Genomic DNA, 11,731 nt, shown 5'->3' with positions numbered 1-11,731 from the left:
ACTTTAAAATTATAATAGTCACGGCGTGAATTATTAATTTTAATTTTTTTCATCATATTGCCAAAACTCAAAATATGTAAATTCGTTTCTTCGATCAGAATTGATTTCGACCCGAAAATCGTCTTCTAGCACAAGTATGCACACATATACACGTTCTCGTCTATTGTTTTTACGCACAAGCAAGGAAATTTTATTTTTAGATTTCTTACGCTCTCAGCGTAAGCGAGCGGACAGAGAGCAATTTTGGCCATCACCAAAAAAGTGGCTGCATAGTGCCAAACCAATGTATTGCCGTTACGCATCTTGTTATTCTAGTGTCTTTGGTACGATATAATCCTATGGGGTCGACTATAAAAATCAAAGCATCTCTTCTCTCAAAGCATCAAAGCATCTCTCTTCTCTTGTACTAATGGTATTGACGGGAAAGAGTTTGACGAACTTGGTAAAAATCATTAACACCAACCAGGCGGTGCTTTCTCTTTGAAATTACACTTGCTAAGGGGCCTAAAAAAAAGGAATACAAAATTTAGGAATAATACGTGAATGCATCTCGGCACCGAATACAAAATTCACGAAAAACCATTTCAAATAAAACGCTTTACTTTAATTCTCATTTCTGATCGTCCATTATGGTTTTTGTCGCTGCTCGCAGTTGTTGCTCTAGGGTTGGTCAGGGGAGGGCAGCTACCCCCTCTCTCTCTCAAAAATTCCATGACAAAAATCAAGAGGTGGTCTTAGGGCGCCAGTATTCATGTCTTCCAAAACAAAACTTAGAACAGACTAAGAAATATTTAATCTTTTTTATTTCTTGAGATACCGAGAGTTTTTGATAGGTTTTGTAAATAAAATGCGATTGTGTACATTAAGTTAAATTCCATAAGCAGGCAACGGCGGGAACTGGTTGTTCTCATCCATAGAAACTGAAAATTCAGCCACTGCACTGTGGTCCAGAATTCGATTTTTTTGCATAAAGTCTAAAAATTGAGCTACAGACTTGAAACTTTGTACATTTTGTTGTTAAATCACAAATAGTTTGCACACAAAATTCGACCACGCCCTCTCTTGCCTCCCATATTAACTACTGGTATGACTCAGGAGTCAACGAAATTTCATTGTTTGTGTGTGTATTGTTGTTTTAAAAATAATCGCTTCCTCTTCTTCTAGTTCTACATTATAAATTTTCGAATCTGAACTCGAATCAGAATCAGAATGTGAATCCAATATTTTGTCTGATGGATAAGGCTTAAAATTAGACTGTATTTCCAAAAGACTTATTACTGCCTTCGGAAGTGTTTTTTCCTATTTTTTCTCTCCCTTCCTTTAAACAAATTGTTGATAATAGTGGGTCCGAGGAATCAATCGCTCTGTGGAGAAATATCACTCATCGTATTGATCAGACTATTTGTCCGTGCATGTGATAGTCGGTCCCTTTTGTAAAGTTTATTCCGGGCTTCACTCGCATTTTCGCCTAGGCATCCAAGTGGAATGGATCGTTGGTGACATAGGATAACATGGATACGTTTGCATATATAATTGAAAAGTTATATCGCAAAAAGAACGAAATTTGTCGGAATTTATAAAATAGTTGGACGATATTGCTATTAAAATAATGTGAAACTTTTCCAAAAGATTTTCGTTGAAGCTGGTTATCGACGAGAATTTGGTACTTGCGAAAGCTCTTCTTGCCGTATTACCATCATTGCTATTGCCGCTGCCATTCTGCTTCGGCATGCTTACTCGAAGGCCCATTTCTCTCCACATTTCCTCCTGGAAATATTTTTTTCGAATAATCATTTGAACCTTGTCCTCTCCTTTTATATGCCACTTTTTTATCTCAGCTCTGTATGATACGTTTAAAACAAATTCAAAACAACGGATCCAAGCATGTATGTTTGGAAATAAATCGGTCTAATTGTCTATTACACTCGTGCAGTTTTCTTTTAATAAATAATTCAAAATTTACTATTTTTTTGTCAACCTCTTCTGTCTTTTTCCATTCCAGATTATTGTTGTTGATTTCGGAATAAACGTAATTGGAAACATAACTTATTTGCCTATTGTTACGCCTCCAATTGTCCAGGAGGTCGCTATGTCTGAACTCGAACTTGCCTATATAAAATCAAATTTTAAGAAAACAAGCAAAAATGAGCAAATGATATTACTTTACCGTGAAAGACAAACAAACAAACTGACGTTTTTAACCTTTGTCAGAAATTATCAGAAAATTAGTTATACTCCACGAAACACAGGGGACACGTTAGTATTATCTGTTAAAATACACATTAATTTGATTTTACACAAGACAAAAACAGTACAACTACACATATATTACCTACATACGTTAAATACATCATACCTTGGCATTTATTTTCCATGTTTTACTATAATTGATGGATGCGTATTAACGATCGTACCACGTCCAAAAGTAAGCAAATAATTTGGCGGGAATTGCATTCTCTCAGTCAGCTGTTTAACACTTCACCTTTAAAAGCTCATAAAACGATTTAGTGAAGCTTTCGTTCAATTTTGTTTTTGGGTTTTATTTATATGATCAATTTTCTATTAGAAAATAATTGCTCGAGAACGATATATTGACATAAAAATTTAGAGTTTATGCCAAAAAAAACGAATTCTGGACCATAGTGCATTGGTGGGACTTGTCTTATTGAGATCCATCAATAAAAATTAATATGGTTAGATGTGATGAAATGATTGATAAGCGTTACTTTGTAATATATAGTTAGTTGGACGCAAATTCTGGAACACCCTTACATGTCAAAGACAAACGTACTATTGGGAATACGGTATTATTCATTGATGCTACAATTATGGACAGGGTATTTAGTTTGGAGAAATACCGCACTAGCCATTCTTATTACCATAACAATAAATTACTTCAGTAAATAGCAAGTGAAAAAATAATTTTTATTAGGTTTTTTAAAACTAATTTCGAGCAGACGATGAGTTTTGCTTTTAGATTGGGTTCTTCAATCGGGTGTTTTCCTCGTACGATCTTAGGTCGTAACATAATTCAAAGGAAAAGTCATGTGTAAGTTGGGAAACCTATTCAATTATATTTAATTTTAAACTTACATTACTATTTTAGGGTATCTTACCGTAATGGCCCCCCTCCCCATTCAAAGGCAACTAAAATTGGTGCTGTAACTGTTGGTGGAGCTATGTGGTGGTGGGTAATCTGGCACTTATGGCATGAACCTGACCACATAACGGTAAGATAATTAATATATATACATATGTATACATTATATTAAAACATTATTCACAGGGGGAATTCGATTATCCTAACTCAAGGAAATGGAGCAACACAGAGTTGGGTGTTTCAAAGGATGGATTTTAAACGTTATATGTGAAAGCATACTCCATAAATATTGATTAAAATTATTATTCTGCTTGGACTTATTTGTTGCGTAATACTCTGTTCAACATTCAGTTTTTTCTACCCAATCAACATGTATGTGCATACGTATGTGCGTACACTAGTCGGCATAAATGTTTTGACAAAATAAACGCTGCATATTTTGCCAGTGAACAGTAAATTACAAAAAATAAAACTACAATATTAAGCCATTTTATATTGTTCACTGGTGTATGTAAGATGGCTATTAATTGGCTAAACTTAATTGAACTGAAGTGCAATACAATTTGCGTAGATTTTCTGCCATAGAGTTCTAGATCGGTTTAGATTTTCCGCGAAGGTCTTCGATCGGAATAAATTTTTTTTCCGCAATTGTTGCATGTATTATTGAATTTACTTTTGTTCCCAACTGCTACCCTGTATGAGTGTATATAAAATACTTTGTAGAATCCAGCTTACAAACCGGACAAGATTCGATCATCCGGCATTACATACAGTTGCGGTAACAATAATAGCACCATAAGCACATTTCGTGTTTGCCCCAGCGTTTCTCTATTTTCTGACATTTTTTTCACTAATCTTAAATACTACAATGATTTTTAATCGAAATAATGAAATTGGTAATGGATATTTTAAAAATAATTGGTAAAACAAAAAAAAAACCTTCAAATTTAGGCGGTAACAAAAATAGCACTGTTTCTCGTATTTTGCTAAAACTAAATAAAAAATAAAATAAGAGTTCAACAAATGGATTATATCTCAAGAACTATGTTTAAAGAATCTTAATATTTGGTTGCGTGACCTTTGTTGGCAATGACAGCTGCGCATCGTCCTGGCATGGAGTCCACCAAGTCCTGGTACCGTTTTTGAGGAATTTTGCTCCATGAATCCTTGATCCTCGATCCCCCATGAATCCAAAGTTCCTCGTTATTGTTGGGTTTGGCTTCAGAAACCTTGTTTTAACGTCCGCACAAAGTTTTTCGATTGATTCAAGTCGGGTGACTGAGCAGGCCATTTCAATACTCGGATCGATTTCTGCTCAAACCACTTTCGAGCCTTCTTGCTTGTGTGTTTTGGGTCGTTATCCTGTTGAAATGTCCAAAAAAACGGCATTTCATCCTCGGCATATGGCGCCATAACATTTTCCAGGATATCTGTAAATGTGCTGATCCATGATGCCTTGAATCCCATGGATCGGATCTACTCCATAGTATGAAAAGCACGCCCATACCATGATGTTTGATCCCCCGTGCTTTACCGTCTTAAAGCTCAAGCGAGGATTATATTCAGCTCGTGGTGGACGCCGAACATAAGACCGAGAGCCTTTCCCACCAAAAAACACGATTTTGCTCTCATCTGACCACAAAATGTGGCGCCACTTCTCCACAGGCCAGTCTTTGCGTATCTTGGCATATTCGATTCGCTTTGCCACATGCTTCACAGTCAAAAGCGGGACTTTTCTGGGACTGCACACATTAAGGTTGTTTTGTCTTAAGTGTTTGCGAACTGTTTCCACGCTTGCAGCTATCTGAAGCTCCTTCTTCAGTTCCGTCGCCGGCTTAAAAGGCTCCTTCTTGCTTTGCCGAACCAAGCGCTTGATCTCCACGTTGGGCATTAAGGGGTTTCTTCCACGTTTTTCGTTCTTTTCACAAACAGCAATGCATTGCGGATCATTTTGTTTGAAAAACCAAAAAACCATCCCATTTTAGCGTATTTTTTACCTTCAGAGATCCTTTTTTCGGCGGTAGAATGCTTTCCACGACCCATAACTAGAGAATTTTTGGTTTTCTTTCGAAAAAAATTCAATTAAAACCTTTAATGCAACTCCTTTTTTCAAAATTTGTAGTGAAAAAACCCAAAGCAATCACTCCTATTAATTTTATTCAGCAAAAACGTGGTCAGTGCTATTTTTGTTACCGCCTCATTTAGCGCGCTTTTGCAGAAAGTGCCCAAAAACAAAAAGAACCGTTACATTGAGAGACTAAAAATTTCTTGCTTAGAGAGACAACATATGGTACTTATTATTCATGCAATCGGACTTAAAAAAAAATTCTATACCTTTTTTTAGGAAATCAACTTTCCACCTGCAGTAGTGCTATTATTTTAACTGCAGCTGTATATCACATTATGGAACATTATTTCTACATATAAATCTTTTAGAAGGCTTATAATAGTCTGAAGATAAAAAATATTTCGATTTGTTTGTATTTGTCTTGTTAATTTCTAAAGATACGCTAAGTCATTTTTTCCACGCTCACTATAAACAAATACATTAGATTAACAAGTTGCGTAACGCTGGTGCTGGCTCTATTAATTTTTTGTTCAAAAGCCAGAGAGTGGAGAGCTCTAGAGTCAGCAGCTCTCTTGTACGCATACAGCGACATCCGACGACCACTGCTCTAGTTTTCTCTATCTTTGCATTTGGATATACCCTGTCGGAAGATCGGAACATGTCGAGGAAAATAAGTATTACAGAGCGCTTCTTTTTTCATAGAACAACGAAACAATTTCTTTGTTACACAATAAAGAAGCTCGGTAGAAGCATTTTAGGGAAGGCTTTCTAGAGTGCTCAACCAAAATGCATTCAGATGTAATCTTTTGGATATGTTAAGAGAATAAAAAACCAAAGTTTGCCGACTGCTCATATTTTTACAATCGTTCACATTCGGCTACATGCCGAACCCTGTGCTGTCTCCACACCGTCTCTGCAGAATTACTAGCATCCTTTTCAGTTATAGTTATACCCGTTACTCGTACAGTGAATGGGAACAGTAGATTTGTTGAAAAATATGTAACAGTCAGAAGAAAGTGCTTCCGACCATACCGGCAGTAGTAGCTCACTCGTTTTATTCTATGATCTTTCTTTATGATTATATGTTCTTGATCAGGATTAATAGCCGAGTCGATCTGGCCATGTCCGACTGTCCGTATGAACGAGATCTCAGGAACTATAAAAGTAGAAGGTTGAGATGTTGCCACGCCCATAGGTCCCTCTAACCCTGCTTGTCGGAGCAAAAGGAGGAGGCCCACCGAGCCTCTCTTTCGGTACCACGGGTTGTGCAGCTATCCAAGACTGCACATTGAGGTAGGCCCCCTGGTGGGAGTATCGTGGTGGCTGTGGTTGGTACCCATATCGCGGGTAGAGCCTTCGTGTTCGACGTTTGAGTTACGGTGCTAGTTGCGCAAAACTCGGGTGCTGTGACCCAGAGATCAGTAGAGATTTTAGGTAGATCTCGCTCCTCAGCAAGGGGGAGTGCTTGCCCGGCAAGCAAGTACTCGAATTGCTACCGGGGTGGTCGCTATGTACATAGCTATAGCTTCTAGTCCGGGACGCTTGTCTGGCGTATCCAGACACATACACCATGTTGATACATGCACCACTTGTGGGTGTTCAGGGTGTCGTGGTTGTAATCCCTTCAGTGTGGAACACGCCACGTAAAACAAGTTCGGAGAGATCTGAAAAAGTCGTCGTTGTCCGTATGAATGTCTCGATCTCAGGAACTATAAAAGCTAGACGCAGCGCAAGTTTTTTGACCCACGTTGCCACAGCCACTCTAACTTTCTCAAAACTGCAACGCACACTTTTGAAAAATGTGATATTTTGTCAGACATTTTGTACTCCCACTCTGTAGCCTAAAAACAGACCAAATATATCCCGTCCACACATTAGAGCATTGAAACTAATGTTCTCCCACCAAATTCTACTGATATTCCTTAAAAATAAAATATTGCGTTGGCATTTCCACTAGCTGAGTAACGGGTATCGTCAGGGAACTCGTTAAGCATTCTCTCTTGTTGTAAGATACATACATATTTTCTATCATACATGCACACATATGTACATCGTACAAATAAGTGAAACAAAATCATAATTCTATTTAGGTATTTAATATCATAAAAAAATATATAAATTTATTTTTGTATTTATAAGATTTATTGAACGTTGATTGAACCAGAGTTATTCAAGAACTGAAAGATCTACGAAGCTTTACATGTTTGCTTATCGATAACTGATTAATGGCTTATGTCTTTACTATGAGTTTTTTGAAAAGAGAAGCTTTTCAAAAGATTGGTTTATGTCGTCGCTCGAGTATAGTTGCATCAACGGCTACTCACCTTGGATCCCGAAGGAAAGGAAAGACTCTTCCGGCAGTAGTAGCTCGCTCGTTTTATTCTATGATCTTTCTTTATGATTATTCAGTATAAATGATCTTAATCTTATCTTACCGCAGTTCCTAATTCTCGATCGACAATGCACGCTAAGTTTTTCGCGGCATGCAATGGCGGCCATTAGTGTGCCCGCACTCATTTATCCACAAAATCCTATCACTATCAGGAAATACTGACTACGCCTATCGATTACACCGTTTTATCCGCGACATCCCCGACCCCGTGAATAACCGCTTCACTTAAATCCAGAACTGAGAGTTTAGAGACGGGTCGCGTCAGTGTCCTCGATAGGCCGTTGTCGCTCACGCTCACCTTGGCGCGCCTGACGACTCCATCTGCTTCGCTGTAAAGTGTACCTACACGATGCCCTTGCACCATTCTCGACGGGGCAAGGCGGGATCGCAGACGAAGACCATATCACCCTGGTGGATGGTCTCCGGTCTTCGGCACCACTTCTCGCGGCGCACAAGAGGCAGGTACTCCATGACCCATCTCCTCCAGAAACGGGCATGCAAGCAATCCTCCACTGCTTTCTTGTAGAACCGTCCATGGGAAGCTCCGCATCCAATCCAGGCGTATCCGGCAGATTGGCTACTTTTGGCTACCCGGCATCAACGGCACCTCCTGTTCGGCATCCACAGGCACATGGGTAAGCGGACGCGAATTCACAATATTCTCCGCCTCGATCAGAAGACTCTCCAATACATGGTCCTTCGGCGCAACTTCCTTCAGGGTATGACGCAGTACTCTCTTGACGCACTGCACCATGCGCTCCCATACATCGAAATCAGACGGGTTTACTGGGCAATTGATAACCCGTTCGATGCTGCTGCTTGACAACTTTGAAACTTCTCCATCTCGAACGCATCTACGCAGCCATTGTCGCTGCGTAGTCTATGTACTGGCCTCACTCACTCACTCTGAATCTTCTCCATCTCGAACACTTCACCAAAGCGTCTTGCTTCCCTGTCAGCTCCCACGAAGTTCTTGCCGTTGTCGCTGCGCAGTCTATGTACTGGCCCCCTACGGCAGACGAACTTCCTGATCGCAATTATGCAGGAATCCGTTGCTCCAGATGAATCGCCCTTGTCGTCAAGCACGTGAACAAGGCGACCCAACGCTTCTCCTTGTGACGGGACACAGTCACCAAAAGTGGCCCAAAGTAGTCCAATCCAGTGTACTCCACCCGCATCCAATCTATCCTCTGGAGGGGGTCCCATTATAGACTGCGTCGGCCGCACTCGCTGCAACTTGCACTTGTTGCTCGATGAGATCACTCTCCGCATCTCCTGTCCTGTCTCTCCTGTCTGACCAACAGGTTCTCCGCGTCTTTAAATTCTGCTGCATTATGGCCATATTCCTCGGATCCGAATCCCGAAACTTCAGGGCATTCAAGGTCTTCACGTAATGTGCAGCGCTCGGCGAGCATGCTGCTCCAAACGACATTACGTTCATGTCATAGAAATCCGGATCTCTCTTGTCGTCGCCATCCCTCCAAAGGAATCGTTGGGAACATCTGCCCTCGGGTCGGATCACCACTTGATGGAGCATCTCCTTGACGTCAACGCAGACTCCGACTGCTCCCTCTCTGAAATGAAAGAGCACAGCTGGCAAAGTCTTAAAGTGCCGAGGCCCTTTGTCCAGCTTGCATTTAGAAAGATTCCTCCAACTGAGGCTGCAGCATCAAACACAAGCCGTACCTTGCCGGACTTGGGGTTTTCGACGCCAAAATGTGGCAAATACCATAACCGGCCGCTCCTCACCGCGACCTCATCCGGCTGTAGTCTCCTCACGTATCCTTTAGACACGTAATCTTATAATCCGATCATATTCCTGCGCCAACGGCTCATTGCGCTTTAATTTCTTCTCTACGTTGACCAGCCTCTTGTACGCCATCTAGTAGCTCTGTGGCTGCACAACGTGGTCGTCCTTCCAGAGTAATCGCGTCCGGTAGCGACGCCCACTCTCACCGTGGTGTCTTGAGGCATCGTTTGTGCCCGCACATCGTCTCTGGCTGCGACCTGTAGCCACAAGCTGAAGTGGACAACAGTGGGAAAGGGCAAAATCATTGCAGCATGCCTGGCCCAGTCCACTAGCTTGCTCGTTGGAAGCTTGGCCGCAAGCTCCTCCATGAGGGTTGTGTTCTCCAGGTGCTGCTCCGCCTTCGCTGCCTGCAAGAAGGCCGCGAGGTTACTCACTCGGGTAGCGAAAGAATTGATCTTCGCCAAGTTGTGCTCCGAAATTGGCTGCACCTCTCGCATGCCGATCAGCTGGCTGCGTATAAGCTGCTCCGGTCGGCCGAACCTAAAGCGGGTCTGACATTACCTGGATGAATTAGTAGCGCCTTCACTGTCTCACGGGCTTCATCTTTCAGCGCCTTCAGTAATCTTTGGTTGTTCTCCAGATCCGTGAAATTGTACGCTCGGGTCGTCTTCACGAACGCACAGCTGAAGATCGGGCACTCCTCGGCGTGCCCTCCAAATACAAGCAAGTCCGGATGCTTCCTTGGCCCATATGTTCCCTGGGTTCCATTCGGCGTCATCGCCGTTGCACCCAGTGGCAAGGGAGTCGCCAGGCCATCAAACAAGGTGGGGAAGGGGGTGGGGGGTATGGGAAGATAGTAGAATTCATCTTCCAACACTGGAAACTCTTAGAGAAAGCACCTATCAAACAGCTTATGTATGGGAAGCAGATCGATAGAAGTGGAGGCAGATTGACTAAAAGAATAAGAATAGTACATAGTGTAAATAAACAAAGGGAAGTTACGTGATAGGCAGCAAATTATGAAATTTCTTGAAAATTCGTTTAAGGTCCCCCTGCCCTACCCTGGCGACGCCCTTGAATTATAACATGGAAGTTTGATCTTTTGTTTAATATTTCCCTGAAGGTAATGTATTAAAAGAATTAGTGTTCTTCGCATTATGACTTAGAAGTCTCATGGTAGTGTGGGTACTGCCATACTGCAATCAACATCATAACAGTACTCTGTTGAGCTGAGGTTTGCTTTTATACCGGTTAATTGGGTAGGGTATAAAAGGGTAGAGTATACTAGATGTGTGGGAAGGTACGCCACGCCCAAGCCCTTTGAAACACACAGTGGACGTCGTACCCTCTCTGAGTCGACAAGCTGTAAAGTCTCCAAATATGAAAAAAAAAACTTGTCAAGACACTGGCATAGAGCCAACTGCAGACTTGCTTGTATGCGTTATCCCATCATTGTTTCTTTTAAAATTCATCAACTCAACTGAAAACACACAAAAAACGTAGGACCCAGTGTGCAAGGATATGTAATTCTTGTTGATGACCAAAATTGTAGCCTAAATGTTCTTGGGTGGCACGCAATGGTAAACATATTTAAATCTTGCTCAATATTCGTATGCGGTTTTACAAACAACATCATCACCAGCCTTGTTAAGGAGGCAGCGACTGGGTGAGTCGTTTTGCAACTATTTCTTTGTTGACATATTCAAATATTTTTTCTTCATTGACAACCAGTTTCGTGGAGTTTGTGCTTTGTTGTGGTGGTTTTATTGGTAGGCTAATTTAAAATTGAATGTTACGATCGCCTTTTAATATTATTACATATCCAATGCAAACACGCGAGTTAAACCAATACTGGTAAACAATAGTACCATTGAGATCACTAAAAGCAAACAAAAGGTAATTCAAAGGAGAAATGAAAGAAAAGCTTCTTCATGGTCAAAACAAAACAAAAACCTACAGAGTTTAGGTCTGTTATTTCTGTTTATGGGGAATGCCACCCTTAGGTTTATAAGTAATAAGAACACACAGATAGGTTATATTAATGTATGTATGGAGATGCAGACTGACTAAGCAAAAGCTTGGCTTCAGAATATATACCTATAGGCATAAGCTTACCAAGTAGTTTAGCTGAATAGACGCGACAGCTTTAGCGAGAGAAGAAATAATGTCGAAAATAGAGACTCGAAGAGCAGTGCAGATACAGTGCTCACCTCTTTCCCGTTGGCAGGGTACGGTTCCAACTATATTGGAATCGATGAGCAGTATGGCCTCTCAGCGCTGCGATGAAAGAATACTTCGTGAGATCCTGAACAACTTCCTTCGTTGAAAAGCAAACGAAGACGGCGACTTGGCACTTTTGTTATGCCTTGTTTCTGATCTATGTCTTATTGATGAGGTTATTGAGTATGAGGGTACACATTA

The 11,731-nt window shown here is 41.0% G+C and overlaps 1 protein-coding gene across 1 annotated transcript; it reads left to right on the top strand.

The window, feature by feature from the left end:
* Positions 1 to 2,875: 2,875 nt before the first annotated feature.
* Positions 2,876 to 3,588, top strand: LOC117141356 (NADH dehydrogenase [ubiquinone] 1 beta subcomplex subunit 2, mitochondrial-like). The gene is made up of 3 exons (XM_033304764.1): positions 2,876 to 3,049; positions 3,107 to 3,230; positions 3,287 to 3,588. The coding sequence occupies exons 1-3, from the start codon at positions 2,961 to 2,963 to the stop codon at positions 3,356 to 3,358; spliced, it is 285 nt and encodes a 94-aa protein (XP_033160655.1). The 5' UTR covers positions 2,876 to 2,960; the 3' UTR covers positions 3,359 to 3,588.
* Positions 3,589 to 11,731: the final 8,143 nt, after the last annotated feature.

Source organism: Drosophila mauritiana, chromosome 3L (assembly GCF_004382145.1).
Source record: "Drosophila mauritiana strain mau12 chromosome 3L, ASM438214v1, whole genome shotgun sequence".
NCBI classification, from domain to species: domain Eukaryota; kingdom Metazoa; phylum Arthropoda; class Insecta; order Diptera; family Drosophilidae; genus Drosophila; species Drosophila mauritiana.
Note: the sequence above shows the minus strand (reverse complement) of the source record. Positions and strands in the feature narration are given on the sequence as shown.

What these genes read in the sequence shown, in the direction of transcription:
- LOC117141356 (XM_033304764.1), top strand. Translation starts at nt 2,961, where the DNA reads ATGAGTTTTGCTTTTAGATTGGGTTCTTCAATCGGGTGTTTTCCTCGT. An exon ending in ATTCAAAGGAAAAGTCATGT is followed by an intron (nt 3,050 to 3,106) that starts GTAAGTTGGGAA and finishes TTACTATTTTAG; the next exon opens with GGTATCTTACCGTAATGGCC. An exon ending in ATGAACCTGACCACATAACG is followed by an intron (nt 3,231 to 3,286) that starts GTAAGATAATTA and finishes CATTATTCACAG; the next exon opens with GGGGAATTCGATTATCCTAA.